General features: G+C 44.9%; 2 protein-coding genes across 2 annotated transcripts in view; both read right to left on the reverse strand.

Annotated features, from left to right (window-relative positions):
• The window catches only part of LOC310876264 (MAM domain-containing glycosylphosphatidylinositol anchor protein 2), a 355,337-nt gene that overhangs the window by 282,633 nt on the left and 50,853 nt on the right, over positions 1–21,851 (reverse strand).
• On the reverse strand, positions 16,467–17,732 carry LOC310876349 (3-ketoacyl-CoA thiolase B, peroxisomal-like; the record flags this gene model as incomplete). Its single annotated transcript, XM_083789873.1, has 1 exon — positions 16,467–17,732. One exon carries the CDS (start codon positions 17,730–17,732, stop codon positions 16,467–16,469), a length of 1,266 nt encoding a protein of 421 aa, XP_083645999.1.

Genomic DNA, 21,851 nt, shown 5'->3' on the forward strand with positions numbered 1-21,851 from the left:
GTTACAAGGATACAAGAACCGCCCCAGCGTGCGGTTGGCAAACATACCCCTATAAAAATCGGTCCTCACTAATACTCATGATAAAATGCTACAGTTAGGCTGTGGCAGTTCACAAACCATCCTACCAGTGACATCATTAATTGTCTCCACCAGGCCGAAGGCATGGGGAGAGAGTATGTTTTGCACTCCGTCCGTCCGCGTGTCCGTCCGTGTGTGTGTCCGTCCGTTAGCAGCTAATCTCGGCCACCGTTAACCCGGTCGATGCCACATTTTGCACACACACTCCCTGGATGCCAACGATGAACCTCTGCCCCAAACCTTCCAGAACGGCCTGTTATAGCGCCACCAGGAGGCCGCTTTGTGCAAAACAAGTTTTTGCACAGCACACCTACAGATTTTGTCCACACATCACGCAAATTGGTACACAGTCTCTCTAGAGCCATTCAACCAAACCGGTCTTTCAGATTTCTCACACTCCATCCTGATTGGTTAAGATTGGCTTCCAAAGTTCACAGGAGTGCTCACTTTCAAACAAAATGCTGCAAATCATGAACACATCGCGTGATTTCCGTGAAATTGTGCACCCACATTCCCACTAGGCCGAGGACAAAATGCCACATGAACAATTTCAACTCAACCTCAAGGTGGCGCTATAACTGGCCGAAAAGTGTTTTTACCTCTAACTGCACGGATCTGTGGATAACCTGGTGGAGACCTGTGCCCAGAAGGGCACTTTTTCTAGTTATTATTATTACTATAATTATTAATATGAAAACAATAATAGCATCCGTTATAGAATAATACGTTTCCAGGAATAGAAAGTCTGCAGTTACTATTACTGTAGGTTGCATTTCTCATCGATGTCACCGGTAGGCGGGTTTCTGAACAGTCCACAGCCCTCTTCTGAAACATGCAGTCCGTGGTGGTGATGATCCATCCGAGGTTCAGATGTGATTTGCGATTTTTCATCGCATCCCTCCCGACATATTATTATATATCTCTGCCGAAAGATAATCAGCGTGAGCTACTGCTAACACAAGCCGTTTCTTACAATGGAGGTCTGCGAGCGAGTAACCCAGATGTGAAAACATGGTAATCTTCCCAATTCTGCGTGGCACAGCTAACTGGCCTCTGTCGTCACCTTGAGGCATACAATTAGTTCATGAGGACCAATTATATGAAGATATGTTGAAAATGGGTGAAATTTAAGCTATACTCTACACCATGTTTCTTCATCTAATGTTTGCCTGTTATGACATGCCCAGAATATGGACTCTATGGTGCTGTTATGACATGCCCAGAATATGGACTCTATGGTGCCGTTATGACATGCCCAGAATATAGACTCTATGGTGCCGTTATGACATGCCCAGAATATGGACTCTATGGTGCTGTTATGACATGCCCAGAATATGGACTCTATGGTGCTGTTATGACATGCCCAGAATATGGACTCTATGGTGCCGTTATGACATGCCCAGAATATGGACTCTATGGTGCTGTTATGACATGCCCAGAATATGGACTCTATGGTGCTGTTATGACATGCCCAGAATATGGACTCTATGGTGCTGTTATGACATGCCCAGAATATGGACTCTATGGTGCTGTTATGACATGCCCAGAATATGGACTCTATGGTGCTGTTATGACATGCCCAGAATATGGACTCTATGGTGCCGTTATGACATGCCCAGAATATGGACTCTATGGTGCCGTTATGACATGCCCAGAATATGGACTCTATGGTGCCGTTATGACATGCCCAGAATATGGACTCTATGGTGCTGTTATGACATGCCCAGAATATGGACTCTATGGTGCTGTTATGACATGCCCAGAATATGGACTCTATGGTGTTGCACAACATTCAATGTTATTTTCCGGTGGGACGTCATCGAAAATGAATTTTAGCATCCGGTCCGTCGCTAAATGTGCTCCGCTGCTATAAATCGCTGGGCGCTATGATTTAATGGATTCAATAACCCCGGGTGTTCGGGGTGTTAAGCATAGTACTACGACATATTGGATTAATGACTCCTGCTCGACTCTTGACACTTTTGCACATGGACACACTACAGAGCCATGACATAACGCCCTGTGAAGGATAACAATTGTAAACGTTTCATTCTTGATAGACTATACAGTCCATATCGTTGCCGTCAGGCAGTAACCCCTTATCTCCATATTTGTTTGTAAATAAAACGCCCCAGTTGATCGTACTACAGCGTCACACAAAAGCATCAAAAGCAACAGATCCACAAGCTCAAAACGCAGCGTGAAGCGACGCGTTTTGAGCTCGTCGATCTGCTGCTTTTGTTGTTTTTTTATTTGAATCCTGAAAAGTAACAGTTTTGGACATATGAGGTTTCTGCCCGACAGAGACGATATATAATCCAGATACTCTATGCTGAAGGTCTGGGTGACACCGCACATATATCAGTCTCAGATCCACTGTTTATCTGGCACGTATAACTCACTCTGGATAGGGGTGTCTGCTAAATGCCAAAATTATACATTTACACATCCCATAAACTCTCGTGAGCATCCCAGAATAATAGTTCTGTAGTGGAAGTAGCAGGCTACACAGATTTTGTATTATTGTTATTTACTTAAAGGGCCACTTCACCCCTTTTGCAAACAGATCATATTTTAATGATGTTTGGGAGACAAGAAACAATTTCCTGGGGTTCTCATGTGGGTAATGTGCATGTGTTTTTAGATATTTCAGTATTTCAAAGTGTCCATGGTGTCATGGACACTGGGCTCACTTACTTCCTGGACTACATGTTGTCTCAGCTTTCCACAAGGAGGAGCAGTGGACTAAAGTATTATGGGAATTGTAGTATATCTAAAAACACAGATTACCCAGAAAAAAACAAAACATGAAAGTGTTTCTTGTCTCCCAAACATCATTAAAAGAGAGAGAGAGAGAGAGAGAGATGATGGAGAGATGAGGACAGAATGAGTGTCCTGCACTAGCTATCTTTTCTTTTGTCCTAAGTGCAATATGCAGTGTCCTTGCACGGCCCTGCTGCTGGGAGATGATTTAAGAGCATCCTAAAAAAACAAAGTCTTTCTCCTCCAGAGCGCTCCACCGCATTTGTAAGTGCAGACGCCTCTCTGAGTGCTGCTTATCAAGTATAGTCGCGTAGTGTTTTACAGGGACACGACGTTGCTGTTGTGCTCATATCAATGTCACTTCTCGTTTAATCAACAGTGTGGATGAGAGGCGGGATGACGATTTGCCTGGGAACCCAATCTAGGGGAAATAGCAGATCTACAAGCTCACAGCTTCGCACCACATTACAAGCTTGTAGATCTGCTATGTTCACTACTTCTTAAACTTTGTTTGGGTCAGCCACCCAAACTTGGGTCCCGACCCACTGTTACAGTGATACAGAGACAGAGATATGCAACAATGGAGGGAAACAAAGGAACATCCATAGTTGTATGAAACAGATATTACAACAGGAAGACTACCTCTACACACGACGGCAAACGGTGGGTCACAAATTCTCTAAAAATGCTACCCACCGAAACAGAAATGATTAATCGTACCGATATTTTGTGGTATTTTTTATATTGGCCAAAATATATATTCCCCATAACTTTTGATTGGGTGGGCAGGACGCACTTTTGGGTGGGCACCCTTTCCCCTCCCCCTGAACCGGCCATGCGACACTAAAGCCAGAGAGACTGCCTCTACACTATAGCTGTATGAAACAGATATTACCACAGGAAAGCCAGAAAGACTATACCTCTACACTGCATGGCTGGACATGAAACCTTTTGCTGTTACATTTTTTATGTGTATGGATTCTATATTCATATTCCCTGCGGCCGCATAGTCTTGGCTACACCAAGTGCACCTACCCTAGGGGACACGGGGGGAGAACATGCAAACTCCACACAGAAAGGCCCTTTCACCAAGGAGAGGAGAGAGAACACGCCCACACTAATCGAACCCAATGCACTACAAGTTATGACAGGAACTTTTCTCTCCATCGCTGCCACGTGAATGCAGCTGAAGAGGATGCAGAGCAACCGGCTCTCTGAGAAAGAGAGAGAGCCCCTATGCAATGTCCTTTAATGTTTCATGAAGTAGTTTCAGTTCATATCAATCGTTCTGTCCATGCAATATTTAAATTGTACTTGTTTACTGAAATATTGAACGGTTCAGCTAGCTCTCTTTTCATACTCCAAGACGTTCGTTCTCGAAGACGTCTCAAAACGCCAAGGTCTGCTGTGGCTATATAGCTACAGTGGTGTATGTGATATTATATCTCCACAATTGCATGATTAAAGTCAGATTATATATGAGGCAAATGTCCCGAGACTAAATTACAAGCGTGGCATCTCCGGGAGCACATGCTGTGACTCAAATAAAAAAAGAATGAAAAAAACAAAAACACATTCCTCATCAAAAAGGGACATGAGCTCTCTGAAGTGTTGGCCTGCCTGCCGTGAATAAAAAAAACATCTGATGGAATATTTTATATCTATCGCAAAGAACAACCAATTCACAAGTGACAGCTCAGATACTGTAGTGTAGATCTGGCTGTGCTCTGCATGGGAACTGTGGAGGGAGGGCAGCATCATCAGAACACATGCATGGGTTCATAATAGTTCCCGTGCGAGCTGTGTGCACCAAGCTCCTCTGCCTACTCTACATGCACTCTGGAAACCGGCCTGCCCCTATGTCTGTCACCAGTGGTGGAAAGTAACCAAGTACATTTACTCAAGTACTGTACAATGTTGAGGTACTTGTACTTTAGTGTTGAGTGTTTCCAATTTCACCTCTCACAGGCAAATAGTGTACTTTTACTCCACTAAATGTATTTGAAAACTTCAGTGACTAGTTACTTTGCAGATTATGATAATTATTACAAATCATGCATTAACCACCACATTTCGGCCATTCGAACATGTACAAGCTCACAATGAAAAGCAACAGTTTTGGAAATAATGAGATTTCCACCCGACAGAGACAATATATTAAAAACAAGAAACGAAATCTGGACATACAAGGTTTCTGCCCCTACTGTATGTTCCGGTCACATATAATATGGATTTATGTGTGTGTGTGTGTGCGTGTGCGTGTGCGTGTGCGTGTGTGCGTGTGTGCGTGTGTGTGTGTGTGTGTGTGCGTGTGTGCGCGCGCGTCCATGCTTTAATAAACTGCCTCACAGTCATCTTATTCTCTGACCTCGCCGCTTGCTTTACAGATGAGTCATGGACCTGTTCCATGGCAGTCATATTGACACGAGACAGCAGGGTTAAACGCATTAGTAAGAGGTGGTAACGCAGCCTGTGTTTACCATGCTATTTAATGTCAATATGGCTGCTGTGAAAAACCAACGTATGCGGCATGACGACCCCCCCCCCCCCCCCCCCGACAATAATAAATAAAAGCACAGCGTTAGGGATATGTCACCGTGACTACAGATGGCGTTGCCATCCATCTGGGCTATGCAACCCTGACAGTGACTACATAATGCTTATAAAAGAAAACCCTGCTCCCTGCTTATGGTCAATGTCCAATGTGCATGTTAAGAACTATCGGTCAAGCGACTGAGATTTATTCATTTATTAGTAGTATTTAATATTAGGATAGTTTGACTGCTGAGTTTCCCAATTTAATTGATTAAGACCTCTTTCCCTGCCGACCCCGAGTTACCCAAGTTATGTTTTGTTTGTTTAATTGGGCGATTTTGATACATTTTAAGATATACAAGGTTTTCCGTTGGTACTTTGTGACACACGTTTGGATCACGTGACCGGAAGAAAACAACAGACACTGGCTTCTGAGGGATGCTGGGTAATGGAGTGTCCATTGGAATGCTATGGACAATGATGGCCTCCTGCAAGCAGAGCTGTTTTTCTTCCTTGTTGTCACTGCAGGTGATTGTGGAATATGGACATTCGATGGCACTATTTTATGGCGTACATTCGTGCAATGGAGATAGTACATGGTCGGGTGATTCTTCAAATCAGTGAAAGTTAGTGGAAATCATTGTCAGGGAACAGGCTTTTCTTATTGATTGCTCCAGCGATAAGTCACCACCTTTAACCACTTTAACCCTAGCAACGCTATTATAATCTCTATTATCATAATAGATGAACACTATGCAGATATAGAAGAACGTTAGGCAAAACAATTGCCGATCTACATAACAAGCTCAAAACGCTTTAGAGCTGCCACCAAAGAGATAAGGAGAGGTAAGGAGGGGCCAATAGACATTCACCACCTTTAGTAGATTTAGAGATCACGACAGAATAGTCTAGACTGGTACTGTTGCTGATCGTTAGACTGCAAAAACTTGCAAAAATAACAATTGCAAGGTTTTTAAAAGAGGTTTAACTAAGACTGTTTAGAGTTTAACTTCATTTTGGGAGTATACATGCATGGCTACTACTACTGCATTTTATTGCAAATATTGAAACTATTGCTTTCTGCTGGCTTGTTGTTGATTTTATCTTGTGTTTTTCTGTATGAATGTTGACCCAAAGTGTGTGTTTCTTCGTAATGCGCACGTCATTTAGCAAAATTCACCTTTAGTAGAGGAGCGATAGTTAGATCAGTATAATTATTGTAATTCACAAGGCTGAGTTCCATCTTGTTCCACTTTTACCTCAACCTTGACCTCTTGACGTACCCAAAATTACTGCATATATAGATGTATTCATTATTGAGCAACGAGAACAGGCACAAACATGAACATGCATCATTACGAACGTGGAAACAGAACGATTAAAGGGGTCGTTTTGTCCATTGCCACCTCTGGTTTGTCTGACCAGAGGCGTCTGTGTGAACCAGATGTCTGTTCTAATGAGAGCGAGGAGGAGGCAGAGGTGAGCTAAACGCACTGTGATCTGGGGTGTCACTGCTAATAAGCTGGCAGAGCAGCGACCACAGTGAGCTTCCTTACTATTGGATTATTACACACAGTCGCTACATTTTGTGAGAGAAATAAAAAGGGCTAGGCTGATATATCAAATATGTCTATTTGTAAATAGCCAATATAATCTATCAAAAGATATAGAAAAAAAAGTTAACTATATATAGGCCTAATAAAAAAATAAAAGGTAATAAAAAACTTTAATTTGGGCGTCCTTGACCTGGCAAATATTTGAGAACTGGTTTAAACAATAATTAGCCTACCCCAGCTAGTGTGATTTCTGGTCTAGAGGGGCTGATTCAAATTTGCCGCCCAAAAGAGCCGGTGGATCCTGTTGGTTCATAATGAAACCAACAGTCAACGACCCTCATAATCAACTACACTTTAGATACAAGCCCAGATAAGCAACTTTACAGAAAAACAAGCCCAAAGTCACTTATAATAAGCAAACCTGCATGGCAACGTTGATTCCAACAGCATGGCAGCTGAAAAGTGACAGAGAGAGTCGTTTGTGTTTGTCTGTGTCAGCCGACATTACAATCAGCGGAGCGAGTCTGCCTCGGCTCTCTCCTGGAGGTCGCCGGCGGCAGCGAGTCAAGTGAACCACTAAGTTCTTCAGCAACATGAAAGACGGGGTCAGGAAAACAAGTGGATTTAGCAAAGACAAACAACAGATGGGGATGGAGCGTCTGAGAGACTCACGGCCCCATGGACGCCTTCCTGGAAAATGATGAATAGGTCTGGAGATGGAAGCCAAGACGAACATGAAGCTTTATCAGGGTTCCATTCACTGTGGGGGGTGATTTTGATAGCCGCATGCAAGCCCGCCGCTGGTCAATCATTTCTATGGCTGATATTTTTGTTAGATGATATCCGAGCGACTGAAATATCAAACAAAAATACAAAATACAAAAAATGGTTTCATGACTCTGATGAAGACCGCATTGGTCGCCACGTTAGTCGTTTTTGTATACTAGCACCCAGTTAAAAGGCTTAAAATGTCAGTGTTGCTCCAGTGTCCCCTCCTCCTTCTGCATACATAACATGTTATGTTGAAACACATTATAGCAGGCATCGCCATATTTGGGACAAATTCAACAAAATGTATCAACATTTTTTTTTTCACTGTTTGTAGATCAAAGTAGTATATAGACCTTAACTGCCTATGACAATAACCCGATCTTTGGAGGTAGAGTGACAGCCTTGCGGTCTGCAGGCTTTCATGCAACAGTTCCACTCGGCCTCTCTCTCTCCTCCTCTCTCGTCTCCAGTGAAGTGAAGCCACGCTGAGCTGCAAGATGTGACTGAATAGCTCAGTGGATGGTGTGTCTACTGCCCGCTGCCACTCTGTGTTCCCGTCTCACACATTCCTCATGCATTGTGCTCCCCACATGCATTGTGCTCAGGGCCTTCATGCACGCCACTCGGAAAGTTCAGACTGCTGGCATTTTAAAGGAGTCGTGGAGATGAGGCGATACGAAGCATGGCATATCCTTGACAAAAGAGTGAAAGGCGAGGCAGATGATGAAGGGAACGGGGAAGTGCAGTGGTAGAAGTGGTGTACGCCACTGTATGTTCTGTTTTCTTTACCCGTTTGTCACGCTGGCACGTCCTTATCTTATACAATACAGTAGTCTTTTCTCAAAGAGAAGTGATACGTTTAAAAAGAAAGGCACACCTTTGTAAACTTAGCACTCCCCTCCCCGCCGGAGCTTGGGCTTGGCTCTGGCAAGCGAGCAACGAACGTCTCTGTTTGTCAGCGCTGAGGAATCGTGGCTGTCACGACTGACGGGGTCCCTCATTAGTGACGGATGGCTACGTGAGGCGGAGGCAGACAGGAAGCCATTGTTGGGGACAAGACGATAACAAGGTACTCATTGGAGATGTGAGGGATGGCGTTCGTCGTCTCACTCCCCACCGTCTGAGAAAGGCATCCGGGGAGAAGGAGATGGAGGGGTTAAGATAAAGACACATGAGAGAGAGAGGTTGGTGGGGGGGGGGGGGGGGGGGTGTAAGGTGTTGAGCACGAGACGAGAGGGAGCGAGTAAGTAAGTAAAGGAAGAAAAAGGATGGCGGAGATAAGGTGAGACAAATGGAGAGCGGAAGAGATGAGACCGGGGTGTAAGAGTGAGCGAGCGAGCAGGACAGCACTCAGGAGAATGGAATGGAGAAATACGAAGGCGGAAAGCCGTGGGTACAGCAAGTGAATCGGGAGGGGAGGGGGGGGGGGGGGGGGGGGGGGGAGCGAGAGACACTAGAGAAAAAGATTTAAACAAAAGGCCCAGGTGTAAGATCCTGTGCCTTGGGGAGACTGGCAGGTTTATCCCCGAGGATTTACAGATCTTTCCTCCCAGAGAGCATTTCTCTTCTGAGAGCTAAGCTGGCCGGCCCCATAGAGGGGTCAGAGGAGAGAGAGGAGAGGACGGGGGTGTTATCTTACAACCAAAAAATCACCTCAGCCTCCCCGCCTCCGCAACCACCTTTAAGTAATGACTCTCTCCGCCAGCGGCCTGCCTCAATTAACTCTCTTAAAGTCACTATTAATCACGGCGCCGGGCCGGGGCGTCCATATTACGGCCGCTCAATTACGATGGAAGACGGGGCTGATGAAACAGCAGCTCGTGGTGACTTTCCAGTTAAGATTACCGGCTGCTTTTGACAACATGCGGCTAAAACACAATTAACGTCATAATTACTCCAAAAAAGTGTGCTCACAAGTGTAGACTGTTGACGGGGGGGCTGCCATGTGTGTGTGTCAGGAGAGGATGCAGGGGGGGGGGGGGGGGTCATAATTAGAGGGGGTAAGGTAATGCGGGTAAGCTATTGTAGAACTCCCCGGGAACCAAACTAGAAAACATAGCAGATCTACAAGCTCACAACACATCTCACACAGCTCACAACACATCTCTACAACACTGTTTAGAAACAGTGTTGTAGAAGTTATCTCTTAAAAATGTTCTAATTTTCTCAATGGAATAGGTTGACTGAATTTTGAAATATAATAAAAATGTAAGAGTCCTCATCCCATCCCATTTAGTTGGCAGCATTGTGAATGAATAGGTAATAATTGGTTGTCAGGCAACTGCTTCTTTAATATACCTATGATTTAACACAAACTAGTTTTACCCATCGACAATATGTAAAACTAGAGTTTCATCAAACTAGAGATAAAGTTTGAGTCAATACGTACCTCTTCATTGATCTGACTATTGTCTTAACAAATTGCTGCAGTATAGCTAATACACAATCTAGCTGGTGCTGGTGTTCAACCCAGATGTACAGTTCATGTTCTATGAAGCCATGAAGAGGAGGAGGGCTGGTAATGGTGGGAGGAAGATATCCTCGGCAGAGATCTTTCTTATTGGAGCTATTGCCAAGGCCGTTGCTACCACAGCAACATGTCCACTTCAGACTGATCAGGCCGTCTTAAGGTTTGGCCAGCACAAAGGTGATGGCAAAGGTGGAGCATTAGCACGCCTGCACAATGTCATCTACTGTACCTGCTAATGGATGGACAGAATCAAGAGGCATGCTTTTCTCGGCTCATACAAAGGCCTGGAAGCGAAGCTGTTACAGACGGTGCTGACAGATCACTGCAGCCACGCTCAAGGCCTCAACATGAAATTGAAGCACTGAGATCACTGCACACCTTACATAATAAGAAAATGTCTTAATATTCCTGTCAAGTTGTCCTGTTGTAGCTGCTACAATAGTCCACTTTTAATTACAGTATGTTGCAGTTTTGAACATTGTGTTCGGGTCATGATGATCATGATCCGAACACAATGTTAATACATTTTATTAAACTAAGGACTGCTCCAGACTGCAATCTGTAGCAGGCATACTGTATTAGTAAGTAAGCAATTAAGTGAGCCTACTGTATCTACTTAATTGTTTTCAAAGATCTTCCAGAGATGGGGGAAGACGGGGCCCACGGAGACCGATTTGAACAGGGCCCAGAACACTGTGCTACACCTCTGTCTTCACCTACGAGACTAGAGCACAATGGAAATGTTTGTATGCTCGCATGCGTGTTGGAGCTCGCACAACAAAGGTGGGATTGTATAATTGCTGCTAAAGAACTGTAATTACAAGCTTTGAATGTGATTGTTAGTACACCTGCCAATTATACAGGTTGTGTGTGCATGTGCGTGCGAACTTGTGACCGTACGCGTGCATCCGGAAGAACGCCCGTGAATGCGCCAGGATCGATTCATGAACGAGCAATTTATGTTAAATGCCAGCTGCACGCTCTTTTGCTCTTGCATGTACTGTACTTCGCCCGCCTGCAGTTCCAGCTTTGGCCGGTCGAGTAGAGCGGCTTCACCGTTTCCCAGACGCTCTGGGGGGCCTGTTCTGAGGTGCTCACTGTTCCAGTTAACCTTTCCCCACCACATCCAATCCTAGACCATTGAAGGCTACTGCACAGGTGGTTAATTGCATTCACCTGGCACCAGGGAACAAGGAGACTAAACTTCCTACTGGAACTTCCTACTGGAATAACCAACCAACCAAGTACCAACGGGTCCCCTGAGGTCCAGGGTTGGAAAGTAACCCCGGTTCTATAACCCTGTCAGGATGATCCGTCTGCAACCAGAGGCAAGCTGCCTAGTCTAAACTGCTCACAGCTAATTATCATAGCATTAGGCGGAGGCCCATTCACTCTGTCCTTGGTGGACTTGCCAATAAACCCAGGTGGGTGGCGATTGCTGGCCAGCTGTTCCCCATTTGCAGTTGATTGCGCGCTCAGAATTTCAGTGAAGCCATTAATTAAGTTTGTGCTGCCGTCCCATGAATCACTTCACGAATAGAACCCAACCCACGCCAGAGGTTTTGGTCTGTTGCCCATACCGATTTTGGATTGGAGAAATTAATTTGAAAAACATAACTTACAATAACTAACTAAACAAACAAACTGAACATAACTTTCTTTTTATTTAATCACTAGCCTCAAAATATTTAAAACATAGCTGATCTACAAGCTCAAAATGTGTCACAGTGTGACGCATTGTGAACTAGTATTTGGCTATCTCTGATGATTTTAGCCTAGAACGACATGCACAACATATGGTAGCCAATTTGAAAGTGCTTAAAAGCAGGGACACATTAGCTGCACAATTATTGTGGAATGAGCACCCGCAGGCCCGTCGGGACCTGAACAGCGTTAGAGATGTTTTTTTGAGGGGTGCTAGCCCCTCCTATGCACAGCTTTGTGTGTTTGAAGCACGTAACGTGGTGATTTGATGGCTGATGTTACGTACGATGATGTATGATGATACATAAGAGTGCCCCTCACTTCACACGAGTGTGATTTTTTATTTGACCATCGACCATGGCCCAGGGCCAGGCTTACTGTATACTAATAAGGTAAACATTTTTGTGCAATGAATAAATTGTGGACATGTGTGTGACCATGTCAGTGAAAGAGCATGCTAGGAAAGTATTAATTCATAGTAATAAATACATGAATAAAAAGTTGTCAGGCTTCGGGCGGGGCTCAAGCTATAAAGTTGTGGCGCCATCTAGGGCCAGGGACCGGCCGGGTTGAATCCCTGCATGGGCCAGGGGTCCAGGGGGAGCACACACTCAAAAACCGCTCAAAAAGACCATAATAGTATATCGGCTATCATTTGGCTGATATACGGTATAAAGCTGCATTAAGACTTGGATGGTTACATACAAAGTCAATGCAAAGTCATTGACATACAAAGTCAATGCAAAGATGATTAGTTGCGCGGACGGGCGCGGCGCGAACTGGCACAGCACAAACAGGACGAACCGAGGCGAATGTATATATGCTGGTCTGAGTGCAGCATAACACGACAGCATCATAAAATGCAGATGAAAAAAGGAGCAGCCAAATTAAAACTGACTGATGTGGAGGGAACTGGAGATGATTAAACCAATGACAACCACAATTCCCAACAGCAACCGCAGACTGTGAGCGATTCCCAAAGGTAGGACACTGTCTGTTGATGTTAAAACACGATGTTACAAGCTGCCCGAGAGTACCAGCGCTCCAAGACGCAGGCCAACGAGGGGAAATTATGCTCTTTTTTTTCTAATCTAAATGTTTCTTTTGTCTTTGTTTAAGGCATAATGTTCCTAAGAGGACACACTGTCCCTGCAGAGATGCGTTGCGCGTTTATAGATATATATTTTTTGTTGTTTTTTTGTTAGTATACTCGCATATTGCACCAATTAAGGCTGTAATTAATGCAGCCGAGTTGGCGCTCAAAGGAAAAATCTGAATGTTAAAGCAGATGACAAACCTACAGCCGCGGTAGGAGGCTGTCTTATGTAAGAGGTTGAACAAGGCCGAAAGGCGCCGGGACTGTAATTTACCCCCCACATTTCCCTTTGATGGTGTCTTTGTCGGGGGCTTTTTGGACTCAACATGCCGCTGACTGTTTTCAGCTTGTCCTCATGGACCTACCTGTGGATTAGACCAGTGTTACTTACCGTATGTGGACTATTCGGTCCACACGACATTTTGCACCTCAATCCCATGGACGAAAGTTATTTTTTCCTCGCACCTTACCTAATGTCATCACGTACAGTATTTTTGCTGCGATGCTCACGCACCTCTATGCCTTAACTCATGGGTACACTCCAGCACCAGAAATACAGTAGTACGATGTGTATGTATGTAGATAATTTGATTTACGTTTTTTTATTTTATCGTTGAGCTCCACCCCCTCTTCTTCCTTCTCTCTCATTGAAATATCAAACGATGTAAGAGCTTGCACAAACTTCACCCACTGTTTTACGACTGTAAACCCGTGATGTGACAATAAAGTTGATTCAATATTCTTCCCGCAAAAAACAATAAGGACAATGAAATTTATTGTTGTGGAGCGAGCGGGTCGGAGAGAGCACGCAGATGTCTGCTCCACTGATGCACGCTATGTGTCTCTGTCTGGAAGCAAAGCACATTGTGTTCACAAGGACAAGCTTAAATCAGCAGAAAGGTCAAGCGACTCGCTGCATGCATGTGGATGGCTGCGCCTTCTGAAAAACAAACAACGGGCCATGACGGCCGTGATGGAGATGGGGATGTTATATGGGCTCTCATTGTTATCCATTTGATCAGTTCAACAATTATCATCATTCCAAGCTCTGACAACGTGTGTGGAGAGAGAAAGGTGAGTGTCTCTAGCACAGGGGTGCCCACTTTTGCCTCGAGAGCTACTTTCAAAATGACCAGCTCAACAAGACCTATTACCCACCAAAAAAAGTATTATACCATTGCTGAAAATAGTTTAAATGTGTACCTGAGGGGGCTTTGGTGTAGCGGAGCTGGCATAAGACAAACGCACTTGGAATGGGAAATAGAGGGGCAGAAATGGAATAGGTATGTTTTTTTGTATTTCATTTTCTACAGACATTTTTGTGCACAGCAACACTCAAGCAACACTTCAAAACAAAATATGTCATTGTGGGTTTGAGCTGACAGGCCCTTTTGATGTCAATCAATCAAGTCACCTTAATTCAAGTAGCAAAAGGTTTTCTGGCATGTCATGTACGTGATCTACCTGCACAGCCTTTGTGATCTACTGATAGATTGCGATCTACCTTTTGGGCACCCCTGCTCTAGCACAATAACACTGTGCTTGTGTACAAGGGCCATGGAGACGTACACATTGTGTTTGGCTTTGAAAGTTCCCTTGACAACTTTCAAAAGGATCATCTTTGATGTACAATCCAACAATTGCACATGTTTGGATATGTACTAGCCTATGTTCATGCCTATATATTTATTATATCGGCTCAGATCGTGGAGATTGTGTATGTTGTATTTTGCCCTGCTACTAAAAGAAAAAAAGTAGGACAGGTGACTTGTTGTATTTATGCATAGGTACTTTAAGGTGTATTATGGATGTTGTATTTGCTGGTTCAAAATGTAACATTGATGATGTGGTATTGAAGTGTATTTTTTATTTCTGCCTCTTGGCCAGTTCCCACTTGTAAAAGAGACGCAGTCTCAATGTGATTTTACTGGTTAAATAAAGGTAAAAAAAACAAAACAAAAAAAACATTGTGTTATCAACCTGACTTGCACCACTCTGCACTACTGCGGTTGTGGGACTGCAGTAAAAAACGATACCTTCTCCATTATTTTTCGAAAATTAAGGCCTTACTTGATCATACTACAAAGCGTCACATAAAAGAGAGTCACAGTTTGGACCAAATGTTTACTTTACTACCACCAGTGCAGTTAATGTGATATATACATGCGTGCGTGCTAACTATTGTACTAATTTGGTTTATGCAATAGTAATGTGAAGTTTTTGTTGATTTTTTTGTTTTTTATTTTCAGAGTGGTGGTTTGTATCACTAGCCCCTCCTACTGTATATTCAGCTATTAGTGTAGATTTCCATCCTACACAAACATTACATTCCTATTGGCAATTTGCAATTTTACGTCATAGTGTCTGAGCAAATCGGCTTAGTGTCTATTTTGATGTCACGATGATAAGAGCTCCCCTCACTTCACACGTGATTTTTGCATTATATCCTATTTTTCTGTCATCTCATTAGGTAGGGGAGGGAATATTTGAATAGCCTAAATAATACTGATTATATGCCTACTTCATGTTTATAGGCCTGCTTCCTGTTTGCAGGGTCTTTAAATAAGAGTAAGACCGTCCATATATTTAGAGTCAACACCATGAATAAGTTCCGGCCCGCTTCATGAACTGTCTGTGTAGAAAGGCTGGGAACCACCCTGATCCATCCAACGTTACTGCAAGAGTAAAAGCTTGTTCTTTTATCATCTCTGTCATCACACAAAACAAACATTAAAAGTCCATAGACTTGGCTGCCACATGACGCAATTTCGGAAAGCCATGCATTGGAAGGACTAGCGCCCCACAAAAAACAGGAAAAAAGTAGATCACAAGCGCAGAGCGCGCCACTTCGCACCCGTTTTGAGCTTGTGGATCAGCTACTTTTGAGTGATGCTGTTGTATGATCAATTAAAGCATTGAAATGAATTAATGAATGAAAAAAGACTAAAAGTTAAAATATGTGGTGATAAGGTGACATTAAACAGATTAGACATGTAGGTACTAGTAATCAATACTGCAAGGCACTGTAGTCACTAATATGCCGGGGTTATTTAATCCATTAAATCATAGCGCCCGATTTATAGCAAATGTAGCCAAAATACTCTAAAGGTGATCGAAAACAACAGGAGGCATGATTAGATCTAACGTGACTAGCGACTGTACAGCGGGGGGGGCCGTCTAACACAGGATCTTTTCTTAGAATTGGACGGGATGATTTAGATCGTGAGTTATTAACGTTTTAAGATTTTCGTTGTCGACGGCTAAACAGGGGGGGGACATTTTCAATGACGTCCCACTGCTGTGCAACATCAAGGATTGTGCAACAGGCGCTCCTAGGCTGTGGAGCGATGCGATCGGTTTTCATATCATAAAACCTCGTGTTACTAATAGAAAGGACGGTGAACTTCGTCCTGGGCGATTGGGGTGTTAACTTGCTAAATTCTCATCAGAACCAAAGTAAGAATTTATTTAAATTTTCTTGCGTCCCCTTTCCTTATAGCCCAGGATATTCAAAGACGGCAGCAGCTCCCATTCCAGTGCCGATGCACATGGCCACCACACCGTAGCTCCTGCGCCTGCCCCTGCGCCTGAGCTCGTTGAGCAGGGTGACCACCTGACGAGTCCCAGTGCAGCCCAGAGGATGACCCAGAGCGATGGCCCCTCCGTTGGGATTCACCTTCTCCATGGGAATCCCCAGCTTCTCCACGCAGTACACGGCCTGGCTGGCGAAGGCCTCGTTGATTTCAAACACGTCAATGTCGGCTACGGTCAGCCCGGCTCGCTCCAGCGCCGCGGGGATGGCGTAGGCCGGTCCGATGCCCATGACGTCGGGCGGCACCCCGACTACCGCACTGGCCCTCAGGACGCCCAGGACGGGCATGCCGCGGGCCTCGACCACAGACCTCCGACCCACCAGGAGCGCTGCCGCGCCGTCGCTCACCTGGCTGGAGTTCCCTGCGGTGCTTCTGCCGTCGGGTTTGAAGGCCGGCCGGAGTTGAGCCAGCCCCGCCAAGGTCGTTCCCGGTCTGATGCCGTCGTCCTTGGTCACGGTCACGACACGCTCGTTATTCTCGGCGTCCACAAGCTTGGTGGTGACCGGGACGATCTCCTGATCCCACAGTCCCAGTTGCTGAGCTCTGCTCGCCTTCTGGTGAGAGGCGAGAGCGAAGGCGTCCTGCTTGTCCCGCGAGACCCCGAATCTCTCTGCCACGTTCTCCGAGGTGATCCCCATCGGGACGACGCAGTCTCTGGCCTTGTCGTTGTCCGTTAGTCTGGAGCTCACGTCGCCCGTGCTGCTGCTGCCCATGGACCGCAGAGACATGCTCTCCACACCACAGGCGAGGCCCATGTCGATCGACCCGCTCCTAATGGCGCCCGCTATGTTAAACAGTGCCTGCAGGCCGGAGGCGCATTGCCTGTTGACGGTGTAGACGGGCACGGTCTCCGGAAGCCCACTGAGGAACTGGGCCACTCTCGCCATGGTCGCGCCCGCCCCTGGCTGGAGCACGTTGCCCACGCAGACGTCCCCCAGTTTCTCAGGCGACAACCCCGTGCGAGACAGGACGCCGGTCATCACGGCACTCAACAGCTCGTCTGGGGTTGTGTCCTTAAAGGAACCTCTCTTAGCCTTCCCGATGGCCGTCCTCAGGCCATGGACAACCACTATGTCATCCGGACAAGTGGCTGCTGGTGTTACACCAGAACCGTCCGGTTCATATGTGTTCGATGAAATCAAATGGCTTACTTTCACTCTACGCATCGTTGGTTTGGGCAGATAACGTATAGCACCCAATGTTCAATACAAGTCATTACCAAACTATACTCTGGCGTAATTGCATCACTAGTGTGTTACAGAGTGCATCAAACATGTTCATGTGGCCGACCTGTGACATCAGTCAGCTATGATGTCAGTCGTCTGTGACATATCTATGATGTATGACTCCAAAAGGTAAGGCAAAGATCAGAGCCCTCTCCTGGATGACTGACATCACATGCTGGTCACCGGAACAGTATGCCGTTAGAGGGTTACAACTCCTAATTAGTCACTTATTATTACATCGTTGCTGTCGGGCAGAAACCCCTTTTCTCCAATTACGACCTACTTTGAAATTATTTTATTAGGAATAACCCAATCCAAGGAGACATGGATGGATTCTTCTTGGTTTGGGGCCCAGTTGTGGAATACATGGGAGTAGAATACGCAGAAATATTATCAAGAGGTTTGGCAAATTAAGGAACTATTCATGTTAAGAACAAAGGCTTTATGATTTCTAAGACTACATGAATAATTATATAAGTAGTAAGAAGAAGATGATGTATGGACTTATGTATAATGTATGTAGGTATGTCGGTTAGTCTGTATAGTATATGTGAGTCATGTATCAGTTTGTGCAAAAATGAAAAATAAAACTAGAAAAAGTGCCCTTCTGGGCACAGGTCTCCACCAGGATAGGAATGTAGGACATGGCATGACTATGGAGATCATGTGTACCGATTTGCGTGAAATTTGGATAAAATCTGAAGGAGTAATAATAGAAAATGTGTTTTACATATGTCGGCCTCCTGGTGGCGCTATAAAGAGCAGATGTGAAAAATTCCAGGCAAAGGTTTTTCCTTGGCCTCTAGGGAGTTGGCATACAAAGTTATCCACAGATCCGTGCAGATAGAGGTAAAAACACTTTTCGGCCAGTTATAGCGCCACCTTGAGGCTGAGTTGAAATTGTTCATGTGGCATTTCGTCCTCGGCCTAGTGGGAATGTGGGTGCACAATTTCACGGAAATCACGCGATGTGTTCATGATTTGCAGCATTTTGTTTGAAAGTGAGCATTCCTGTGAACTTTGGAAGCCAATCTTAACCAATCAGGATGGAGTCTGAGAAATGTGAAAGACCGGTTTCGTTGAATGGCTCTAGAGAGACTGTGTACCAATTTGCGTGATGTTTGGACAAAATCTGTAGGTGTACTGTGCAAAAACTTGTTTTGCACAAAGCGGCCTCCTGGTGGCGCTATAACAGGCCGTTCTGGAAAGTTTGGGGCAGAGGTTCATCGTTGGCATCCAGGGAGTGTGTGTGCAAAATTTGGCATCGACCGGGTTAACGGTGGCCGAGATTAGCTGTTCACGGACGGACACACGGACACACGGACACACGGACGGACGGAGTGCAAAACATACTCTCTCCCCATGCCTTCGGCCTGGTGGAGACAATGATTGAAAGAAAGGAATAACCCCTTGAGATGTGCCATCTCGTTTTTCAAGGGGGTCCACAAATCATTTGCGATTGATCATACCACATTTTTCTACAAACTTATTTTATACTGGGTTTTTAGATATTGGCCCACTGTGTGTGTAGAAAGCTTCGGGCAAATATTGCGCAAAAATCCCAGGAGTAGATTGGATTTAACTGTTTTTCATGTAATTCAAAATGGTGGGAGATCTAAAAGTCAAAGGTCAAAAGTCAGAACACGAAAGTTGTTCAGCATAAGTAGAAGCATAATTATGTTATGTGTATTGAAGTTGTATTGCAGACGGTCAAACAGTTCTTGAGCGACGCCTGTTAAAAATTTGCATTTTCAATTGAGTTATATAATAATTAGATCCCCCCCCCCCCCCCCCCCACACACACACACACACACACACACACATACATTCTTACAGGACTGCAGTTCAGTGCATATCTCCTGCTGAGTGTTTCATCTCCATATTTTCAGTAATACCTGCTCCCCTGAGAGCGACAGTCCAGGCAGCTTCTTTCTGAAAGAGTGTCTTTTTCCTACTATACTCGCATATGGAGAAGGCACTCTTACAAGCCAGTTAGTGAAGGAAAACTAATTGAAATACCCTGTTTTTATTTCTTCTCCCCCTCACATTTCCATAACCAACGTATCATGCTGTGTGCTGGTATGTGAAAAGAAGGTCAACGTGGCATGAAATTGAGCAATGTTACCTCACTCTATATAAAAAAACAACCACAAAGATATTAAAGGGGTGTGTGTGTGTGTGTGTGTGTGTGTAATAATAATAATAATAATACATTTTATTTATATGGCGCCTTTCAGGTCACCCAAGGTCGCCTAACAAAACAGAAATATACAAAACAATAAAGCAAGTTTAAAAATACAGCAAGTTTAAAAAACACACAAAAGGCCTGCAGCAGACTTCTACTCAAGGTGGGAGTAGGCTTGTGTGTGTGTGTGTGTGTGTGTGTGTGTGCGTGAGTGCGTGCGTGCGTGCGCGTGCCTGCCTGTCGTCTGCTTCAGTCTAAATATCAGTTCCATTGATCCAAGCTAGAACCCAATCAATTGATTGATCCTCAAATTAGTAATGCTCTGAAAATGCCCCAAAATGATGGTTATTTTTGCTATTCGTCCCACACCAAAGCATAGCATCTCTGTCGGGTGGAAACCTCATATAACCAAAACTGTTACTTTTCAGAAGGTTTCTGCATTAGCCAGCATAATGGCTGTTTAGTCTTGTGAGAAGAGAGTGCCGCACAAATGTAAAACACAAAATATAGGGCTCCAAACACGTTTAAGCTTGATTGCCTTAATCAGGTTGTATTTAATCACTGATTTAATTGAATTAATGTCTAAACTGATTGGCGGCTTGTTACAGCAAGGGGATATTTGAAAATAATGTGCACACGCACACACACACACACACACACACACACACACACACACAGTTGAATTAGCGCATCGCGGTTGTAGGCCTCTGCCAACATGTCTGTGTGTGAGGTCAAAGTGGCCTTTACCTATGACCGCCGACTTCTAATCACTCCATTGTTGAGTCAAAGTGGCGGTTTGAGCCAAATGTCATGACCCTCAGGGGAGGGAAGGCGGCCGGGTAGGGTGATAATAGAGTGTCGCAGTCCCGACAGGCCCAGGAAATAATTCCCCATCCATTTTTCCCATAGACATTTCAAAAAGTATTTATTTAAAGATCTGTAAGCCTCGAACAAAGCCAACTCGGATCGTGACAAATCATAACAAACATTTTGGACGCATGTGAGGCTGGCAGGTCAGTCAGTAGGATACAACAGCATTAGCTCTGCTCCATAGCGTTACCCGCACAAGTGTCATAACTAGTCTGAGAGAAAACCATGCACAATATGGTCTTGTGTGATCAAAATAGGAACATTATATAACAATGGTGTGTAAAAAATGCAATCTAAATGTTGCCGCAGAGAAGGACAAGTCTTTGCCATGGAGACATTGTTCATGGACATATTGATGACCCCTGGCAACGACTGCCAACCACTGTAAAGGGGCTTATGTGGTGGTAATAGTATCCGCTTGTGGTCGCGGCAGTGAGAGAGGAGGACCCCATGCATCATTCACACTGAGACTGTGTCCACAGTGTGCTCTCTCTGCCCTCTATGATTGATCACCTCGCACTCCGCTTTAATTCAAAGTCAATGGAATCTATGGATACCTGTCAGAGCGGAGCGGCACGTAATGTCTCCTCCTCGGCCGCCCTCAAACTACCCCCGCCCCCCCTCCCCCGAACCCACACACACACTCACACCAATCCGTCCTCAGGAGCACCGGCGCGCAACGCCAAATGGTTGCTTTAGTGGGGTCTGGGGTCGGCCCCCAGGAACAAAGTATGGGGGGGGGGGGGGGGGGGGGATCGTTCATCCAGCTGTTCTGTGCTTCTGACATCTTTTTTTTGGGGGGGGGGGGGGGGGGGGTATATACTGTATATACTGTAAGCTCGCTTGTCACTTGGAATGAGGATGCAGCGCGACGAGACGACAGGGGATAATGTGTTCTGATGTGGAACAAACGACGAGGAGTGCACGAGCGCATGCATATTATTTTTGTTTAGATTAGTTTATAGTTTATATTTATTTTATATTGGGGTACAGGGACGTGCTTG

The sequence above is a fragment of the Protomyctophum parallelum genome (genome assembly GCF_964188405.1).
Source record: "Protomyctophum parallelum genome assembly, chromosome: 19".
Classification (NCBI taxonomy): domain Eukaryota; kingdom Metazoa; phylum Chordata; class Actinopteri; order Myctophiformes; family Myctophidae; genus Protomyctophum; species Protomyctophum parallelum.